Here is a 21828-nt window from a genome sequence, read left to right as displayed (position 1 = left end):
GTTTTTTCGATTTGGGGAGAAAAGTTTTTAAAAGTTTGAAGAAAATTTATTATATTTCAATATGAGCTTGGGTTTATCCTGCTTAGATGGTTGAATCTCAGGTCTACTCTCGATCAAGCTCCTGAAAGTCAACCTTAGTCAAATTTGGTCAAAATTGACGAAAAGCTCCAAAAACATTGGATTTGATATAAAAACATGAAAAAAAAAAAGGTGCATTTGTGAAGTTTTGAGTAAATTTGACCTTAGTCAACTCTTGGTTAACTAGGAGTGGTATGGTCTTTTTGACTTGAATAAACATTTTGAGCGCTTCAATATCCAAATGGGGTAAACCATGATAATTTAGACATTTTTACTGTCCCCTAGTAAAAATATGATTTTTTAAAAAAAGTTCTCGGGATCTAGAACACAAATCGAGGTTGATAAAATACAATATGAACAATGTAATATTTAATTTTTAATTAAAATTGATAGTACTTGAATTATTTTCCAAAAAAAGAAGAATTATTTGAAGATTTAACTAATCTGTTGTCAAAAATCAAAAGCCTTATGATTATAAAAATGATATCTACTTTGTTAATTAACTATAGTTGAAATTGACCATAAAAGTATATTCGGACTGAAACAAAGACACAAAAATATGGCAAGTCCTTTTAAAGAAAGATTTAAGAGCATTGCCGACATAAAAGAGACAAAAGTGAGATGTGAACGCATGCCAATATCATGCGTCCTATACCATAAAATGCACGACGTCCGATCGCAATCAACACTCTTAACTCTTAATCTCTTGCTCAATACTTCCAAATCCATGCACTTTTCTTCTAAAAAGAGAAGGGAAATGTTGTGCTTATTAACGTTTTCGTTTCTAGATCTTACTTAAAAAAAAAATGAAAAAAATTGCCCAAAAAAAAAAAAAATTGTCAATAAATGTAAAAAATCCTGAAAAGCTGCCAAAGGTTGTTAAGGGGCATCTTACCCAACCCAAAAGAGAAAGGCACTACAAGCATGCGTGGCCCAGAAACAAAAAAATGCAAGCATATGTGCACGTGTTTTACATGCTTTACATAAAAAGCGTAACTAATTTTGCAAGTTGTCGTAGGTTGTGGTTGTGGAACTGTGGGCTTCTCCCAGCCATCAATTGAACAGGACAAAATACGGGCATTATGTCGTCGACGGCTCAACTTTTGTAAACCTATAAGATATATCAAGATTTTCTTAAGCTTGCCTTAGTATATTCCACCAATTTTAACACTAACTTTCACAATAAATTTAATAAGCTTGTCTTTGAAAACTTGCATTTTGTTAAATAAGTTAGAAACACGATGTATTATACCATATTGTACATGTTAGAGTGCAGGTACAGACTCACAGTGGGGGCCATGGCCCCCCTAAAAAAAACTAGTATATATATGAAAATTGTGTTTGTGCTTGAGACCAATGATTGTTTGAGTGCACTAAATTTGGTAGCACTATTAATGCTGAGTTTTGAGTATGCATCATTTTTTTCGTAGAAGCATATAGATGAAATATACATGGAAGGCATTATTTGATCAAAGTAGATGTTAAACAATGATTGTAAAAGCCTTTGGTACTAAGTCATTAAATTTTGTGTTTGTCACTTTGTGTGGTGTGGGCCGTGTGGCCAATATATTATATATATGAAACCGTGTTTGTCTCTTGAGATTTAATTTAATTCTTTTTGTGGTTGTGATTTAAGTCTTTGATTTTGTACATTGAAAATGAGATTGCTACAAAATTTGGTACAGAATCAATCATAGACGACTTTAGAGATTTAAAAGAGCGTCGAGTTCCATTTTGATAATGTGTTGAAATGTTTAAGAAACACTTATTTTGTATGTTATACTTTGTTGATGTTTTTATAACATGAAATGTTTAAGAAATACTTATTTTGTATGTAGTATTTTGTTGAATATGAAATAGATGTTAGCTTTTATTTTCATATATATATATATATATATTTAAGCTTTGGCCCCTGCTAGAGTGGATGAGAAAGGAGAAGTATAGAATAAGAATACTGAGAACATGAGGGTTACGTAGTTTAGCATTGTCGGCCTACGTCCACAAAAAATCCCTTTAAGATTAAATCTTTACTATATAAGAGTGTAGTACAATAATCTGTGTTACAATGAACCCTAGACTATTAGTACAAGTAGGAGTGGACTTGAGCCTATTATATTGGGCTAATGTGTTTAATATATCTCTAATACCCTCCCTCAAACTTACAATGAAAGCTCAATGAAGGTTTAAGATTGAATAAGCATGAGAAGCTTCCTTTAAAATGCCTTGAAGAATGCCTTTGAAGAAACCACGATGAAGAATGTACCAATTGATCAATTTTGGAGGTTCAAATGAAGAAACGGAGCCCAAAATCATAATCTACGCGAAAAACTGAGCAAAATAAGCAATTTTAGAAATTTTAACTTTTGGTCAAAGGTCAATGCAAAAAGTCAAAGTCAACAAATGAGTCAAAGTCAATGGTCAAGCACCAGCGACGATCCACGGGTCAGATCCGAGAAATTTGGGTCGGGTCAGTCTAGGTCAACAAAATCAATGATGAAGTGGTGCTGACTCTTTGATGTGGCGAGGCTTGCATGGTAGTGACATGGCTAAGGCTTATCTGACTCTTACTTACGTCAGCAAATGACATCATGGATGATGTCAGAAGAAGGATGGTGTAGTTCTTCAGCATGTGGATGGCACATGCAGTGACAACGCATGGATGGACTTCTAGGTGGCGCATGAGAGTGTTGATACCATATTTTGTCCGCCCTTGATTTGGGTGCTGTATCCCGAAAAATCTAAAAATATTATTTTCTTTCCATGGGGCCGCAAGAATATCTAGAATGACACGGCGCAACCCGTTCAAACATTGAAGCACCCAAAGTGCCTTTTTAGGCTAAAATGACCAAAATGCCCTTGGTCAACCATAGGTTGACCGAAAGTCAAACAAAGTTAAAATCCCCTCAAACTATCACTTTTCATAGTTTTACATCAAGCTCAAGCTTTTTGAAGACTTTTGACAACTTTAGCCAAGTTTGACCAAGTTTGACTCGCAGTTGACTCCTAGCAGGCCCAGAAACCCTAATTTTGATCTGGCCGTCAGACGGGTTGAAACCAACACCATCATGAAGAGTATCAAATTCTCAGTCCAACGACTATTCATGGGTCGAAATTGGAGTTAGAATAATTGGGATATTGTGAAAATTGGGCTAATGCACCGATCGATGCACCACTAACTTCCGGGAGCCATAACTTTTGATCCGACGGTTGGATTTTCAAGTTTCATACATTTTTATAAACAAGAAGTCAAGATGTTTCCAAGGGTGTCAAGATCAACCTAATCTGAGGAGGTTTGCAGACGGCGGCCCTACAAGGGCCGCTGCCTCGTAATTCGCACCAAGGCTATAAAAGGCCCTAGGCACCCCCTAGACCAAGAAAAAGAGGACTTCTAGGGTTCCTACTCTTTGCCTGAGTGATTTCTGAGCTTTTCTCCTCTCTTCCAAACACAAAAACACACAAAAAACACATCAAACCCTCTTGATTCTTCCTTCACCAAAAATACAATATCCAATTTTCTTCTCCTTGGTTCTACACTTTGGACTTGGGGTTTAGGGGGTGGATGTAGCTTTTTAGCTACTATCCACACCCCTAACTTTCTAAATCTTTTTCTAGCATTTATCTTGCTCTTTTTGGCTTAATAATATGATTTGTTGCTTTATCTAGCATGTTTCTTGCTTTATCTTGCTTCTAGCATGTTCTTGGTCTATTTCCATATGCTTCCATGTTTGTTCATGTGCTAGTTGCCTTTTCTTCATGCTTTATGCTTTATCCTATGCTTTAGATGTTTAGATCTTTTCTTTCCCATGTGTTGTTGTTCGGGGTCTACCTGCTCACATGCTTGATATGATGTCTTCGGCTATGCCTTGCTTAGATCTAGATGTTTGTGTGCATGTTCTATGCTCCTATGTCTAGATCTATGTTTTCACATGCTTGTATGCTTTGATTTGTGTTCTTTCATGCTTCTATGCTTACATCCACATGCTTAGATGTATATTCACATTCCTTCATGCACTCTTCCATGCTTATATGTATAGATTGGTGTCACTACAAAAAAAGGGCCTACTGCGGCGGACCAAAACTGCCGCTAAAGCCCCAAAAACTGCCGCTATAGGTACATTTCACCTATTGCGGCGGGGGATATTGCGGCGGTTCTACCCGCCAGGCTTGTTGCGACGCTGTATCTCTATTGCGACGGTACAAAAACCCGCCGCTGTAGATACGCTTTTTAGCGGCGGTTTTAGTCTATTGCGGTGGGCATAAAACCTCCGCTATACAACGTTTGAATTCGTTTCAGATGACTTTTAGCGGTGGGTCGTGCCCGCTGCTATTGTGTTTACCTTTAGCGGCGAGCGAAAAGCGCTGCTATAAGCTTGCAAGTAAAACCTTGTAATTGCACTTTTAACGGCGGGTGAAACCGCCGTTATATGTTTGAACCTATAGCGGCGGGCTATAAGCGCCGCTATAGGGTTTCATTTAATAGATAAAATGTGAACCTATTGCGGCACTTTTTGACCGCCGCTATATGTTTGAACCTATAGCGGCGGGCTATAAGCGCCGCTATAGGGTTTTATTTAATATATAAAATGTGAACTTATTGCGGTGCTTTTTGACCGCTGCAATAGGTTCTTTTTTTTTTTTTTTTTTTTCCCCAGTGGGCTTTGAAACTACTGTTTACATCAAATATAAGGGACAACCTGTTACAAAGAACTTGTTTTGCATCAAATATATTGTTCAGACCTGTTACAAAGAACCTATAGTAGTTTTAGCTCTACTAATACAATACCACAAATATAATTAATTAACAACACCACAAATGTCTCCAAACTAACGTAATATTTGCATAGAAATATATTCTCAAATACATAACATTGTCTATAACCACCATCATAAAATTAACAAAAAAAGATGTGGTCTTTTGAGTAAAACAACCGTTCAAATTAAGCTAATACAATAATCAAAGTTCCAAAGTGTTTAAAAAAATATCCTTCAACACTTGCAAAAAATGCTGCCTCATTCTTCCATAGTTCTTTGTTCACAAAAAAGTCCTCGAACACCAAGATAAAACTTATAAGCTGCTTGGTTGATAGGATGCGGCTGACGATTTTGGTAGACTTGGAGAATGTTCGGCCAAAGGAATATCCTACATACAAAGTATGGTTACTCAATTAGTACGTATAAATGGAATAAAATGACAAGAAAATATTACCAAGGCAAAAAATGTCTATTACATCTCTCTATTACATCCTAAACTTGTGTATATATATGATATGACATTGAGAAAAAAAAATGTTGTGACTGTGTGGATCCATAATATGTTTCTACCTGCAACCAACTCACAAAGACTTAATAGTATTATAAGCAAAGTAAAGCTACTGAATCAAGAGAGTTCCTAGAATGCCATGACATAGCATGGGATTTAAAATCATATCCACGTGTCTGCTAGCAATTAGCCATCAATGCCATGATTACTTTAAAGGCATATGATATCATTATTACATACAAAATGTTTCACGCTACAACAACAACTACACCTTAGGCCCAAAACTCTGGAATCAACTATGGATCCTCAACCAGGTAATCAAGGTCAGCCACATGTAATCCTATTTGCCATTTTATCCTATCTAGAATCACTCCGTCACCAATTTGATTGACAAGTCCTTTTTACTAATTCTGCTAATGTTATTACATGCTCATCTACCTTTATTTGTTCCCTCGACTTGAATCATTGAACTACTTATAAGATGCGACAAAAAAAAAAATTGTTTCAGCATAGAATAAGAAGTACTGATAACTTAAAACAACATTGCAGTTGGAGAGTTGACAGCTTCATCTGCCTTCCTTTCCATTAAAAATGTTTACTTGATCATTCTTTAAATAAATCAGCTAGTGATAACTCCTGCTATCTTAAGCTCATAGTTTTTACCCTCAATTCTAGGACTGAAATTCTTCCAGAATACACAGACCATGTTCATGAATCTCCAAACAACAGAATGACAAAAAAGCTTCTTGGATCAGTATAACTTTTTTTTTTGTTGACTGTTGGCTCTAAGGGGAGGGGGAAGGGGAGCTTTGAACTAAACCATGTAAATCACTATTGCATCAAATGCGAAGAGCAGTGGGGAAAGAAAATTGATATACTAGAACTTTTAAACTAACACAGAAAAAAACATGGCAGACAACCAAGATCCATTTGTAAGAAATTAGGTAGACTGGGAGAAAGAATAAAGGAACATATTCTGATGCTGCTGCCTGCAAGACAACAGAATGATAGCATGAGGCAGAAAGACAATCTTTCAGCAAAATAAAATTGAGAAACAAGAAGGAAGTACTTGGATACCCTATCAAAGTTCCTCTACGGCTCTATTTTCAACACATATTTCTTCTTGAAAAATAATAAGAACTTTATTAAACAATGAGAGTTCTTAAGTAGACTGAGTGTGTATAGAAGTTCTCCCCAATATTAAGAGCACAATACAATGCTCAAAAAATTCTAGAAAAGAAGAAACAAGATTTCAGATCAAGCATATAGAATCCCAACCCATTAAGCTCTATCTTCTAGCATTTGAAGTTTTAAATCCAACTCCAACAAGCACAACAGAGCCAATAAATATAATTTTTTTGATAGGTAGATAGTGAGTGAGGGGGAGAGGGAGGTGGGGTTAGAACGACAAACTTGGGACACCACAAAGGATGCCATAGCCACTAAGCTATCATTTTGAACCCCAGAGCCAACAAAACTAATTAAAGTCATCACCACAACTTATATTGTAAATCCATGAACTCCATATGAGAGATACATTAAAATTGCACTGATTTTCGTGATGACGCTGACCCATTTGTTATATATTATGAGGAGAAACATATTATGTATCCACACAGTCACAACATTTGTTATACTATTAAGTCTTTGTTAATATACCTGATTGCATTGAGAAGGAGTTTGTTGAAGCATGCGAGCCATTCTTTGCTCCATTTCTTCGAATTGACTAAGTCTTTGCTTCATTTCATCAAAACCTGCTAGTTTCTCCTCCATAGTAGTCAAGGAAGCCTTCAGTTGTGCAACTTCATTGTCCCTTGCTTAACTTGAGTGTATTTCAATGTCTGTGAGAACGCTCTTGCTACTTCGACCACTTGGGCTTGGACCAAATCCCACCCCACGAATACGACCTTTACACTCCTTACCCATCACTTTGGCAAACACATCATCTGGTGACCATGCAATACTACCACTCGTGTCAGATGATTGCAATTGATTCGAAGACATCTCCAACAATTCCTTCATTTTGTCCTGATATGTGGGTTTGAACAAAACAAAAAAAAAGTTAGAAATCATATTGTTAAAATAACCCCATCCTATATATATATATATATATATATATATATATATATATAGGATGGGACATGGGATTTCAAAAAAGTTACACAAGTGGTAGTATTGTTTCTATATACAATATTGTTTCTTGAATTCCTATTTCGTTACCCCCATCTACAATGGAGAAATTACTCACCATTTTTGCTTTCACTACAGGGTTAACTGCAGTTCCATCTTTACGAGTATGTAGTACTTGATATAATATTGCACGCTCTACAGGTTGTCCATCCGTTTTTGCCTACATTATAAACAACATATTTATGTAATGATGATACAAAGTTCCACATAAACTTTAGGAGAAGTCCAAACCATTTAAAAAGCGTTATAATACTTATTACCTTTTTTGCAGCATGCACAACATAGCTACAAGAGCCAGCAGTATGTAACTCATCCTGTTTAGAACGATGGTCCTTATTCTTCTCTGACTCTATCTACATTCAACAAAATTACATGTTTATATACAATATACTTTAAGGATCTAAAGCCACCTTTAGCTAAAGTCAAACCTATGAAATATCATTTGGTATCTATTAGAAACAAAAGTAAAAGAATGAGAGGAACTACATGATGATAAAGAGTAACAATTTGATAATAAAAGCTTCACTTGCAGCAATATAATGGACATCAAAATATTAAACACCACACAGTTGCCTTTGTTTTTGAACCTTGAGACAAACTAGCATTTACCACTTCCAAGACTTCTACCAAATTAAACAAATATGAAATATGAAACATAACTTCTCATATATACCAGTTTCATAACAAACCCACATAAAACTACCAAATCCTATCTGAAAGCAATCCAATATGTATACTTTTAATTTCTCAATAATCATTCTCCTTTTGGTATGATCCATGATGGAAAAGAGAGATAAAACAAACATCCACTGCATCATCAGTATACCAATGATCGACAAGTATATCCCAATCTTGTGGTATGCATCCCTTGGGTGGGTAGTTCTTTACCCGTGTTTTGTTTCTTGAATGAGGTATATAATGTCGTTTCTTCATCCTAGACTTATGATCCCTCCAAGCTTTCCCAATTTTTTGCAAGGTAAATGCCTTCAGAGCTGCATATGCAATAGGATTAACAGGGATACTGTATTTACGCTACAATCAAATAGTTGAGTTATCAAATTACAAATGTGTTCATGCTAAATTAATTATAAAAAACTTAGTACAAAATATCATAATTACAAGTATTATAACTTCTTTAATACCTCTAAAACACGCCAACACTCTTCTTTAAGTTCTTCCAATTAAGATATCTAATCGGGCACATGTGTGGTTTCCGCGCAATTGTACCCAAGAAACTAGTGAAAGTCCTCGCCCCATCATCAAGCGGCTGATGCAAACTATTTAGTGACAACTCAATTTCTTCGTCATCAGGAAGATCCCAAACATCCAAGTACTTGCTTGACCCGCGAGTGAATCTAAATTTTGAAGGAGACAATATCAACCAATGTCAAACAACAAAGCATGAAAACCATCTAATAGGATGAGTCTAAATATTCTATTAAACAAGTGGTCATTACTTTGCTTATGACTAATTAAAAACTTTGGTTCAATTAAAAAATTGAACCATGCAAAAGCCCATTTGTTTCATAAAATTTAATATAAGGGTTCACAACTTACATGCCCATACCTTGTGTATGAATGGTAAAATATTGAGTAAAAAGCTCATACCTTGTGTAGAAGCTTTGTGTGTTTCTTGGTCCCTCACTTCATCCACATCTTGTGAAGAAGCTCTTTCCAATGTTAAACACTTAGAATGCGTGTGTAGATTTGTCTTTCGCCTTCCCATTTCAAGTGTCAAAGTCTGAAATAAACAAGTATATAAGCACAATGACAACTAATAGTACAAGTAAAACTTCTCATAGAGCAAATCTATATAAGACTACCCTTAAAAAACACAAATACAATATTTTCAATGAGAACCCCAAATATCACTATTATTTCAGCAGCATATAGTATAGTATACATGTTAGAAGACATTAATAGGCATCCAATTGACCATAATATCTTGAACCTTTCAAATTGCTAACACAAGACCACAAATTTCAGCTTCTAACAATCACATTAGAGAACATAGAAGGGAAACTAAAGCAAACAATTACACCATCAAAATACCCAAAATAAGATAAGGTTTCATAGACTCATACCCAATAGTATTAACTAGAGTCATCACCACTGAACTCATCATCATTAGACCCATCATCATTGGACCCATCATCATTGGACTCATAAATATCATCACTAAGCTCTTCATCATCGATAAAGTCTTCTTTAAGCAATTCATCCTCACTAATCAACGGTGTATCATAAATGGTTCCTTCTTCATCAACTCGAGCCCAAGCATGGTTGTCATTTGCATCATCACATGCATCATCAGTAGTTACATTATAAGGGACATTCTCCATATATGTATCCACTTCTTCATCATCATTTATAGCTTTAATACCAACATCAAACACCTCCCTAGGTTTTGTTTGGACCACCACCATCCAGTCTTTATGTCTCACATCCTCCACGTAAAACACTGCAAATCTTGAGATGCTAATACATAAGGTTCGTCAATCAATCGATTGCCCTTGTGTATCAATCTTGAAAAATTCACAAGAGGAAAGCCAAAGTCATCTTTTTTGCATCCTCTCCCACTAATAACGTCAGCCCATTGACATTTAAATAATACATATCGATACTTGTCAGAGTAGTTCAACTCAATAATATCGATTAGTACACCATAATAAGTAGCACCACCTTCCGTAACAACACAAACTCCACTATTTTGAGTTTTCCTAGTTGTCTCAAAATCTTTAGTGCGAAACTTCAAACCATTTATGACATAACGTTTGAACCGTTTTACTTCATTATCTGGATATCGAGCAAACCATCTAACTTTATCAGAGAGTTCCTTTCTCTTAGAGGCATCCATTGACATCACTTATTATTGAGGAAGACTTTTATTATAAGTATGATATTTAAAGTGTTACAACAAAAAATATAACAATATATATATATATATATATATATATATATGTGCTTTACTTACATATTCCCTAAACTAAGGGCAGAATTTCTCTATGTGCTGCTTTTGAATAACATCATCAGTCACATGAAAAGGAAAACCGGCCTTGATCTCCGCTATGTGTACACTGTGTAGACAAACGTGTTAGTGTTAATCTAGAGTATTGTATTGGAATGCCGTTAAAGGATACGTAAGGACATATCACTTACTCACGAAATGAAGTGATTTCTTCACAATTGAATAGCACATAACGATGTGCTTGGATCCATGAATTTGAATCTAGTGTAATGCTCACCACTGCACCCATGGATTCCTCAACATTCCTTACAGGCCGATTGAATGCAGTTTCAACAGATTTAAAATAGCGTGAGCAGAATGTTAAGCATTCCTCTGCTATATACCCTTCTGCAATGGAGCCTTCTGGATAAGTTTTATTATGCACGTAAGATTTAAGTCTTGACAAGTACCTATTGGAAAACCCAAGATCAATAGTGGGAAATTGGTAAGTTAAACAAAACCAAATAGATTAAGTTAATATATGTGTTACCTCTCTATGGGATACATCCAATGGTAATGAACTGGGCCAGTAACTTTGGCTTCGCTAGCCAAATGCATGACTAGATGTACCATCACTGCAAAGAAAGAGGGAGGGAATATCCTTTCCAACTCACATAATGTCACTGCAATTCTCTTCTCAAGAGCCTCAAGTTCCTCCACATTTAGTACTTTGGAACATATCTCCCTAAAGAAACAAGATAAGTCAATTAAACTCCTACTCACTTCAGGGGGCAAAGATCCACGTATTGCTATTGGAAAAAGCTACTGCATTAAGATGTGATTATCATGGCTCTTCATCCCACTAATCTTGCATTCTTTCAGTTTAACGCAGCGTGAGATGTTTGAGGAATATCCATCTGGCACTCTTACATCTTTCAAAACTTGCAAAAAACCATCCTTTTCACTAGCATTCATATGGTAGCAAGCATGTGGCATACGTGTCTGATCATTCCCAACCTTTTCCAAGTGAAGTCCACTTCTTATACCCATATCCTTTAAGTCTTGGCGTGCCTTCAAGTTATCCTTTGTCTTGCCATCCAAATTCAACAATGTGCCAATTATATTATCCACTACATTCTTTTCAATGTGCATCACGTCAAGATTGTGATGCAACACATGGTCCTCCCAATAAGGTAAGGTGAAAAATATACTTCTCTTCTTCCACACAGTTAAGGCCTCCTCCCCTCTTTTTCTTTTATTGGTCAAATTAACTTTTTTCTTCCCAAACACATGTTCGGCTACAGCATCCGTTTGTAACATGATTTCCCCTCCGAGTACTGTAATAGGAGCTGGTCTCATATCATTATGTCCATTAAATGATTTTTTTTGCTTATGAAATTTATGATCTCTATCCAAGAATCGCCTGTGTCCAATGTAACTAAATTTCCTTCCATATCTTAACCAACGAGACTGACTATCATAGTTACAAGAGGGACATGCAAGTCTCCCTTTGGTACTCCAACCCGAGATATCACCATATGCAGGAAAATCATATATGGTCCACAATAATACAGCATGAATTTGGAATGATTTTTTGGAAGACACATCAAACGTTTCTACTCCAACATCCCATAACTCCTTCAGTTCTTATACTAGGGGTTGTAAGTACACATCTATATCGTTCTCGGGTGAGGTTGGATCGGGAATCAATAAGGATAACATGAAATAAGACCTTTTCATGCACATCCATGGAGGGAGATTGTATGGGATCAAAATGATAGGCCATGTACTATGAGTAGTACTCATATTTCCATATGGATTGAATCCATCAGCTGCTAATCCAAGCCTTACATTACGAGACTTGGATGAGAACTCTATGTACTTAGAGTCAAATGATTTCCAAGCTTCAAAATTAGTAGGATGCCTCATTAATCCGTCATTTACACGACCATTGGCATGCCACTTCATATGATTGGCTGTTTCAGGAGACATAAATAGTCGCTTCAATCTTGGCTTTAAGGGGAACCACTGTAGGATCTTTGCAGCTTTTTTTTTCTTCTCTTGGAGGAAGCATTAGTACTTTGTTGACCTTTAGACTCATTACTTTCCCATCTTGAAATGTTACAGTTTGGACAAGCTTCAAGGTTCGCATTGTCCTTCCAATATAAAATACAATCTTTAGGACAAGCATGAATCTTCTCATAGCTCAAGCCCAGATCCTTAATAATCTTCTTAGCCTCATAACAATCTTTTGGCAACTTAGCATTTGAAGGAAGAAAGTCAAGCAAAAATTGCAACAACATGGTAAATGATTTGTTGGTCCAATCATTAAGACACTTCATGTGGTACAAATGCACAATGGCTGACAATTTGCTAAAATGCTTACAACCTTCATAACAAGGTTGATTAGCATCTTCAAGCAATTTCATAAACTGAAGTGCATCTTCATTAGGACCTTCTGCAGGACCTTCTGTGGGTTGGTGCACACTAGGGACTTCTTCCGTTGGCCCAGATGCCATATCTTGTATGGGGAACATGTCATGCAACATGTCACGAAGATCGGCATACTCTATCGGGTTTTCTTGGACATGACTATTAGGAGTTTCAGTAGAAGTCTTTGCAGACGATGATTCCCCATTAAAATCCAAGGGATATAACCCCTACAAATCCCATTTGGCACTAAGTGAATGTGTACAACATCTACAGGCAACGAATCTGTATGCACGCATTTTTTACACGGACATGAAATCGTTCCATCCGGGTTTGCATGGTTAGATGCAAAATTCAGAAACTGTTGGACTCCATCTAAATATTCTCGCGACCTTCTATTGGTAAGTTTCATCCAATTCTTATCCATTGTTATAATGTGGTTTATCAGTAGTTACCTATAATATGATTTCATGAAAACACAAACCAGGAGTTAACACACATTCCATTTACAGAATTTCACCTTAATTTTGCGAAACAAATCATCTTTAATCATTCACTTTTAGCTATGTTTCTAATCAAACACTGAATTTAAATGCATAGAGAAGTTATCAATACATTTGGTAACTATAACATCATTACTAGCAATATTCTTTAGGAATGGACATCTCTTTAAATATGCAATTCCATTTTAGCGTTCCACATGTGTGAAAAAGATAGAGAGAAGCCCTTAAAATGAATTAATTAAATAAGAACAACTCAACAACAATCATCCAATATTACACAAAACAGTCAGCACTCCCAATATCAACTAAAACCACCTTATTACTCCATGCAAGCCACCTGCTTGCCCCAATTCAACAACCCACCACAAACACACACACACACAGAGAGAGAGAGAGAGAGAGAGAGAGAGAGTACCTTAAGTCTTTCACCAACTTCACTTGCTTTGATCACACGAACTTATAGTGCCTCTTCTTTTTGCAATCTGCCAACAAGAAAATAATATATATATAAATCTAAGTTAATTTTCAAACAAGACTCACTTCAAATGCATATTAGGAATATACTAATAATCTCATTAATAGCATCCAAAAGATAATATATAAAAAAATGCATATTAGGAATTTCACAAGATCCTTAGCAATATGAAAACATAAAAGTTTGGTTTATTCTTGAGAATTTTGTTTACAGAAAATTAACAAGATAAGTCAATCTCATTTTAACATTTAAAATTAGTAATTTTACGTCAAACAATCATTTTGATGAAGTTTTGTTTGCAGATGGCACAAAAAATACATACCCATCTGCAAACAAAAATTCTGATATTGCTTGTCCACATTTAAATTTTGGGGCATAGATGAGGATGGTTACCTCCCTCATGCTTTGTCCGTGAACAAAAATTCTCCACCATTTAGAAAATGTTGAGAAAGGATCATGCATGGTTTTCATACTTCTTGTAGCACTTTATGATATGCAGTGTTACATTTGGCTATAAATGAACAACAACTTGGATTGGGCTTTGGTAGAATGCTTGTTTATTTGGAAACAAACCGAAATCAAGCCATATTGTAAGGCTTGTTTCTTAAATAAGTTGAGTTCAAACAAATTTTTCTTTTTTGAATAAACTCCTAAACACTAGGCTCAAGGATAAACAATCGAACCTTGACCTTCAAATAGGCTTTCTAATAGGGCTTCATTTGGACTTGAGAACAGCCCAGAAAAACTCAATGTTGTGATGAGGTGCAACCAATGCCATGAACAAACCTAGTTCAAGTAATTTACTCTCTTATTAGTCTCTTTGCTTCTGTTGTTAAGTTTCTTTATTCTTTCTACTCATGGCTTTCATCTATTCCTCCAAAATTGTTCCCCCCCAAAAAAAATCATGTTAAAAGTATATACCCACAGTAGTCAATTCTTTTCTTTTCCTCTACTAATTGGATTTCTCCCAAAATATCATCTTGTTTCTTCTTCTTTTTTTTTTTATTAATTTTAATTTTAATTTTACTTCCACTTGCTTCAACTAACAGTCTTAATTCCCAATCACTCTCAAACATCTGAACCCTGTTCCAAGTACATCAGGGTCACTGCTAGATATTTTTACAGTAGTTGATGAAGATGAGAAGAGGATGCATGCCAAACTTAGCTATTGTTTCTCATTATAAGCAATGCGTTTTCTTTTCTTCAATTTGTAAATCATTTTATTCCTTGCGTGCAATAAGTATTTCAAGTAAGTTAATAAATATTTAAACTAGTGAATCCTGGACAAACTTCCACATGTTAGATGCATTTCAACCTGATGGAACCTAAGATTTGCCAATCGAGGATCTCCAGCACCAACACGTGCAACAGATGACGACCTCAACTTTGAGAAATCTCCCTTTCAGTTGCCCGCTTCAGTGCTTTATATTTTTTCTCATCATTGCTAGACAATTCTCCTATACACATTAGGAGAAAGACACATAAGTTTTGCAATCTTTTAGATTCATCTAGCTGAATTAGCAGCAAAAGGCACAAATACGTGCATAACAAAAAATTATCTAAATAAATACTAAACAATTGATGGGCCTAACAGCCTATTGCATGTAAATGCTAACTGACAAGTTACTAATGAGAATAAGCCTGACCTTGTTCATCTTTCAATTGTTGTAACTTGTGAAGCTCACTCTTTTCAGATGTGTCAAGATGTCGAACCTGCAAGAATGTAAAATAGGCTAAGAGTAAAACCAAATGAGTAAAACCAACTCACTGAAGTGAGATATCATCAAATATATAGTCACAGCCAATTATTCAAAATAGAGAACCAAAAAAATAGAAAAGAGAAAAACTAGGAAACTTGAATTTATAAAATTTATAAAACTTGAGTTATGAATTTATAAAATTTAATATAATTATTGCTATATAGAAAATAGGACTTTTTTTTAAAAAAAAAAAATGGGGAGGGGGGCAAGAGAAAACATGCATATAAAATTTTAATTTTTTTTTCCTAAGGCCCTAATTGCCCGTTTGGTTGCATAGAAAACTGAGTAAAAGAAACCAAAATCAGAACTCCAATTCAAAACTCAGATGTTGTTCTACTAATTCAATTCCTTAGTGGCAATTAACATTATACTCTAGCCCAACAGCAGTATTTAGCTCGCTGTACAATGACTTGAATAAACAGCATACATTTCCCGCATCAGGGATTGAAAACACAGCTGAAACCATCACTCATAATTCAAGATAACATAAGAAAAGTAGCCCCTGAAACAAATAGTAGAGCTTGGATTTCATGGCTTAACTTAATAAAACACTAAACATATGAATAAATACTTGAACTTGAGAAATCAACACAATGCCAAAACAATTTTTGGGGGAAAACAGATCAGTCAATCTTGCCTTTGTATAAATGGGAAGGAATCTGTCCAGCTAACTTGTTGAAAGAAAGGTAAAGGCACTGTAGAAATGGAACATGATAGCACATATCAACTAAAAGGCTACCATTTAAGCTGCTATTTACGAAATGATGCTTTGCAATGAGGAGGTATTGAAAATAGTGGATGGTTTGTTAACATTGAGATCATTATATAGAGCGGAGCACCCAAACATCCATGGCCTACCCTTATGTATAATCTAGGCATGGTAAGATCTGTTTGTATTGTGATTTGACTAAATTAATTTAAAATTGATGTCTTCGTTAAAAAACACCAAAAAGTTCCAATCAATTAAACTTAATAACATTTCAATCAATTTAACATTTCAAACATAGAGCGGAGCACCCAAAAACACCAAAAAGTTCCAAACACTATCAATTATATAGTGTTTGATAGAATTAAATTGAAGTTATTTTAGTATTTCTGAGATTTTGATGTTTGATTCTAAATAAATTAAATTAAATTAAAATGCCAATATATATTGACTTTTTGTTGCTGCACTTGTGCTAACCCAATTCACATATTACTCCCCATTTTGATGCCCACTGTTTGTATATAGATAGAGAGAGGGAAAGAAAAGAAAGTTATGGACTTGCAGCTGAAACACAAGAAGAATAAGAAGAAAAGGCAAAACATTGACAAGCTTCAAAAGGGTATGTGCCTTTTCTGCTTCTTCTTCTTCTCTTTTTTTTTTTTTTTTTTTTTTTTTTTTTTTTCCATATTAATTTACGCTTTCAGCTTCATTATCACTTTTCTGCTTCTGGGTCTGTGGATTGCTTTTAATTTATGTTTATTCCACATGGGTTTTATCCATTTTGCAGTTCTAATTTGGTGGTGCCCTCGGTTGCTTTGAATTTTTTTTAGCAGTTGTCCGAAAATATGAAATTAATGAGTTGATTATGTAAACTTAGCAAGATGTTTGTGGTTTGCAATTAGTATTTTGGATTTTTGGTATGGGATTGTGATCTTAAATATCAACTATGATATACTATGCCTTTTCACTATAAGTTCAGCAATGCATCTATTTTGCTTATTGGACACTGATGCAAGTGTACAAGCATTATTGAGTTTAGGGGAAAACAAAATTGTCTTACTGGTCAATTCTATCAAACACTATCAGCACATCCTTGTTTGTGCAAATGGTTTGTTAACATGGAACTTTTTTTTTTTTTTTTTTTTTTTTTTTTTTTTTTTTTTGTGGTTGAGACCCTCAAAAAAAAAAAAAAAAAAAAGGTTTGACTAAGGTTAGTGCACATGGACTGCTCAGAATTCTCTAGTTTTGGAGTTTTTCAGCGAAGGCTTTTGTTGACTATCATAACTATTATTTAAAACATTTTGAATATCATTTCTTTTCAGTTTGGGTAAATTCCAGTAAACTTTTCAAAAATGACCATCTTGGTCCCTAATCTCAATTTGGTCCCTAAACGCTGTTAGGGACCGTTACTTTACTCTCAGCCTTTCTTCCCTCTCAGAATGTTTATGTTCAATTCTAATATCTCTGAGGCTTGAGTTCTATTCAAAGTGATTATACAAATATATATACACTTAGCCATATAAAACCCTTAGACCCCCAAAAATCTCTGATCACAAAGCATACAAACATATCTATAATCATTCATACTCCAACAAAAACACTTACAATTCTCAAATAATTAAAATAAAGGTGCATAAGATTCAAGTTAGACTGTGCAAAAATATTTTTAAGAAAAAATTAATGTATTAAACTAACGAAAAAAATATTAAATATATTCTTTTTGGTTTTGTTTTGCTTTTATACTCTCCCGAATGGACCTGTTATTAACATGTCATGAATTTTGATATATTAGTTGGTGTGTCTTTGCATATATTAACAAGTATGAAGTATTCAATTGTGATTGAGAGAAGGGAAAAATATTAATTGAATCCAAACCAACCTGTAGCAATATCTTCAACCTTTCCAATGGAGCAACAGCTGTGCGTGACCTGCATTGACACGAAACTTTTCAGTCAATATAAAATGAAAATGGCAGTACCATTAAACGCAAATGAGAAAGAAATTCATAGCATGGTCTTGCAGGCATCAATCAGCTATTCTAATAGGAAAAACCTGAAATATTTCCACTATAAGTTCAAAGTTAGTGATTTAAAAAAAATATATATAAATAGAGAGAAAAGTTACACACACACACAATGGGCCTTGAACCAACTACCTCACCCTCTACCTAACACTTGCATGGGGGAGGAGGGGTTAGTTGAGCTAGAGCTCATTGGCCAAAATTAGCGATACCAGAGTTATGGAGGAAACAGAGTTTTTCTGGCCGCCATCTGTTATGGAAATTTAAGGTCCTTGGCAGAGTTAAACTATGGACAAAGTTTTCTGCCTAAAAGAATCATATTCTAAAAACATCAAACCTAATGACTATTAAATTGATTAGTGCCCAATACAAAGGCAGATAACATAGCAACGCTAACTAGTGTCAGATAATAGAAGACAGCAACGCTAACAAAGGCAGGTAACATAGCAAAAAATGCCAAGGAGAGAATTATACAAATGACTATTAAATTGATTAGTGCAAGGATCAAGGTTGATATTTACCACAGGTAATCAGGTATGTTACCAACTAGGTGGTTTCATTTGTGATAGCCAGCAAGAGAGTGTTTCACAATCCACTGTAATTAAGAAATGGCTTCATGTTATTGTTATGCAAAAAGATGTTTCCTTCTGGTTGTAAGATATTCTATGTTCTGAGTGGACAAGTTCCACATTTTCCTTCCCTACCGTTTTTAAACATAGTGCATTTCTGCAAGATTAAAGTTCACCCTTGCTTCACTAAGAGTTTGGAATATCCTTGCTTTATTGAAAGTAACAAAGTTTGTCTTACTGTTCAGGGAGTGACTATAGAACCTGTAAAATATGGGTTGGTCACTCTATGTTGATTGGAAATATATTGGAAGTTCCTTGCAGTGCAGGCTCTTGTATCTATAAAATCGCAGGAGGCACTGCTCTAAAAAGCCCTGGTCTTGCTTCTTTTTTGTCGTTTTTATTTTTAGGGCTCTTGGCTTAGAAAGCCCATTACCCTATTTACTGGTCAACTAATCACATGGTTGGCAGAATTGGAAGGCAGAGGTCTTTATGCAGCAATCATTAGGGGATCAAAAGAGATTTGCAACCTCTCTAAGCTAATATGTTCTATACAATATCGATTAGTTACAGTACATGAATAGTGATTAGAGAAGGGGAAGCTCCAGCATTACGACAAAAAAGATCAAAAAAATAAATTGACAATTATAAAGAGCATACCTGTAACAGTGCAGCAATAGTATGAAAAGAATTCCACAACAATGGAGCTAAATCTTGAAATAATTCTCTCTTCTAAAATTAAAAAAAAAAAAACATAAATTAATTAGGCACAAATTTATAAGTGCAGCAATAGTAACTTTAGAGGCCAATCTTAATAACAGATTATTCTAACTTCATACATATACCAAAACGCGGACTAGCTGTTGAATTTGGACACGATTTTTGCTCTTTTACCCTTTTTTTGTTTTTCCAAACAGAGGACAACTGCAACAAGAACAACCTTGCATTTAATCACAACAAATTCATATGTGATGCGCACGCTTAAAGACCACAAACAAAAATTATCACTTGGAAATATTATATTAGATTTCAATTTGAAAATAAACATAACAACAACTATAACAGATAGCAAAAAACTAAGAGAATGTAAACAATTAAGGGCACAAGTACTTAGCCAGATCACATTATTCAAATTCCAGTGCCCAATACACATTTTCTAAAACATCATGTGAACAATCTCCATTAGAAACACCAGAAAATATCACAAACACATATAAATTTCAAGTCTTGAAGCAATGCGTCCATTACTTATAGTTGTTTATATAAATTACAGAATACAATATCCAAATAAAATTACTTTTTTTTTTTTCATTTCTTTCTTATTCCATCATTCTCAATCAATAACCAATCAAAATCTTATATATCCACTTTAAGAGAATAAATAAAAATATATATATATATATATATTCAATGTCAAATTTTCTTTTTCTCAGCAACCAAACAGCAATTTTTCATTTCTGCTTCGGTTAAAAGTAAAAAGAAAATTCATATAATCGAAGAAGAAGAAGAAGAAGATGGAACTGACAATCCTCAAAGCTAAGCATCTGCCTAAACTGCTCCACAATCTAACAGCACCTAAATTTCCAAACACCAACATGTAACTATTATAAAGTGTGGCCACTCCTCTCATATATAATCCATAATCAATAAATATAAAACCAAAGACATTTGACTTTTAGTCGATCTCAAAAAAATCTACCACATAAGCATTTGAATCTTCACAATTTTTACACGTAATTGTTCTGATATATATTTATAACAGGTTTTAAATCATTTTTTTTCCTTATATGATATAAGATGCAATTCCATATACAAACATAATCAGAATAATTATCAAATTTCATAATCAAACCACAAAAATAAAAAATAGAGAAAATCATTTTTCGTTAAAACTTCACGGGCATTACACAGTTTAAGGCCTAGTAAGAAATCTAGAACAGAAACTTCATACATATAGAGAATTTTCTAGGGAAACAAACAGAAAGTGGTTAAGTGACCTTGCGAATGAAGAGGCGAGGGGACTGAATCTCAGAGGTGAAAACAAAATCAGGAGCACCAGTCACCACGTGCACATCATGCCCCGCTAGAATCAGCTGCCGAGCCACCTACACTCATATCACCATCGCATCCCATTCAAATTTCATCAATGTATTCTTCATATATATATACAAGAAAATTTCGCAACATTTCAATAATAAAAACAAAACAGTGTGATCAAGCATCAAATCGATTTAATAAATCCATGGGCATATATAAACCAGCGACGAGAGACTTGCAAATACTGAGAATAGCTTGGTTTTTATTTCTTTATAAAAACCCTTCCACCCTAAATACATAGGTGTTGCCTTTTTCCTCTACTAACCAAAAAAAATAAAATAAAATTTCAACACCACACTAACAAGAACCCACACCCCCTGATGAGCAGAACACAAAGCCACAAGTTTTGGAAAAAATGAATCCCTTAGAAGCATTCCAACAATCACTTTCTGTGCCACTTATAAGAAACTTTTTATTTTTATTTTTTATATTCTAGTAGATAACTAGAAATTTTCCATTTCTCAATATCAAGACAGATACATAAGTTCATTATCTATTGCATTTCACAAATCAACCCTAAAGGTCTTCTATCACTATTGCTTAATTAATTTAACTTTAAAAAAAAAAAAAACACATTTTTTCCTAGTGAAATTAGCGGTTCCATAGATAAATGTCATCCAAATACCCCCAACAACCCACATGGTTAGGAAGGACGAAATATAAGCAAACCAAGCTTTCTATATGAAAAATGAAACAAAAAGGAAAAGGGCTAAACCATAGGTGAAGAACAGCTCTTTATGTAGTCTTACTTTACCTTAAACCCCAATATTCACCGTCAGTGATTCATTTCTTAACA

The 21828-nt window shown here is 34.7% G+C and overlaps 1 protein-coding gene across 7 annotated transcripts; it reads right to left on the bottom strand.

Annotated features, from left to right (window-relative positions):
* Positions 1-4892: 4892 nt before the first annotated feature.
* Positions 4893-21609, bottom strand: LOC142615040 (uncharacterized). Of its 7 annotated transcripts, none has more exons than XM_075787713.1 (15): positions 20933-21606; positions 19775-19859; positions 19596-19667; positions 18229-18277; positions 16281-16338; positions 15530-15596; positions 15199-15340; positions 13824-13890; positions 9137-9269; positions 8671-8883; positions 8337-8520; positions 7789-7882; positions 7587-7688; positions 6998-7366; positions 4893-5218 (listed from the first exon to the last, which is right to left on the bottom strand). In XM_075787713.1, the coding sequence occupies exons 11-14, from the start codon at positions 8459-8461 to the stop codon at positions 7157-7159; spliced, it is 531 nt and encodes a 176-aa protein (XP_075643828.1). In that variant the 5' UTR covers positions 8462-8520; positions 8671-8883; positions 9137-9269; positions 13824-13890; positions 15199-15340; positions 15530-15596; positions 16281-16338; positions 18229-18277; positions 19596-19667; positions 19775-19859; positions 20933-21606; the 3' UTR covers positions 4893-5218; positions 6998-7156. The 7 variants fall into 7 exon arrangements, 6 of the variants coding, with proteins under 6 accessions (XP_075643828.1, XP_075643830.1, XP_075643833.1 ...); XM_075787715.1 differs by having other exon boundaries at positions 19781-19859; XM_075787718.1 differs by having other exon boundaries at positions 7789-7881; positions 8417-8520; positions 20933-21603.
* Positions 21610-21828: the final 219 nt, after the last annotated feature.

The sequence above is a fragment of the Castanea sativa genome, chromosome 11 (assembly GCF_040712315.1).
Source record: "Castanea sativa cultivar Marrone di Chiusa Pesio chromosome 11, ASM4071231v1".
Classification (NCBI taxonomy): domain Eukaryota; kingdom Viridiplantae; phylum Streptophyta; class Magnoliopsida; order Fagales; family Fagaceae; genus Castanea; species Castanea sativa.
The sequence above is the reverse complement of the archived record's forward strand: the minus strand, read 5'-3'. Positions and strand labels throughout refer to the sequence as shown.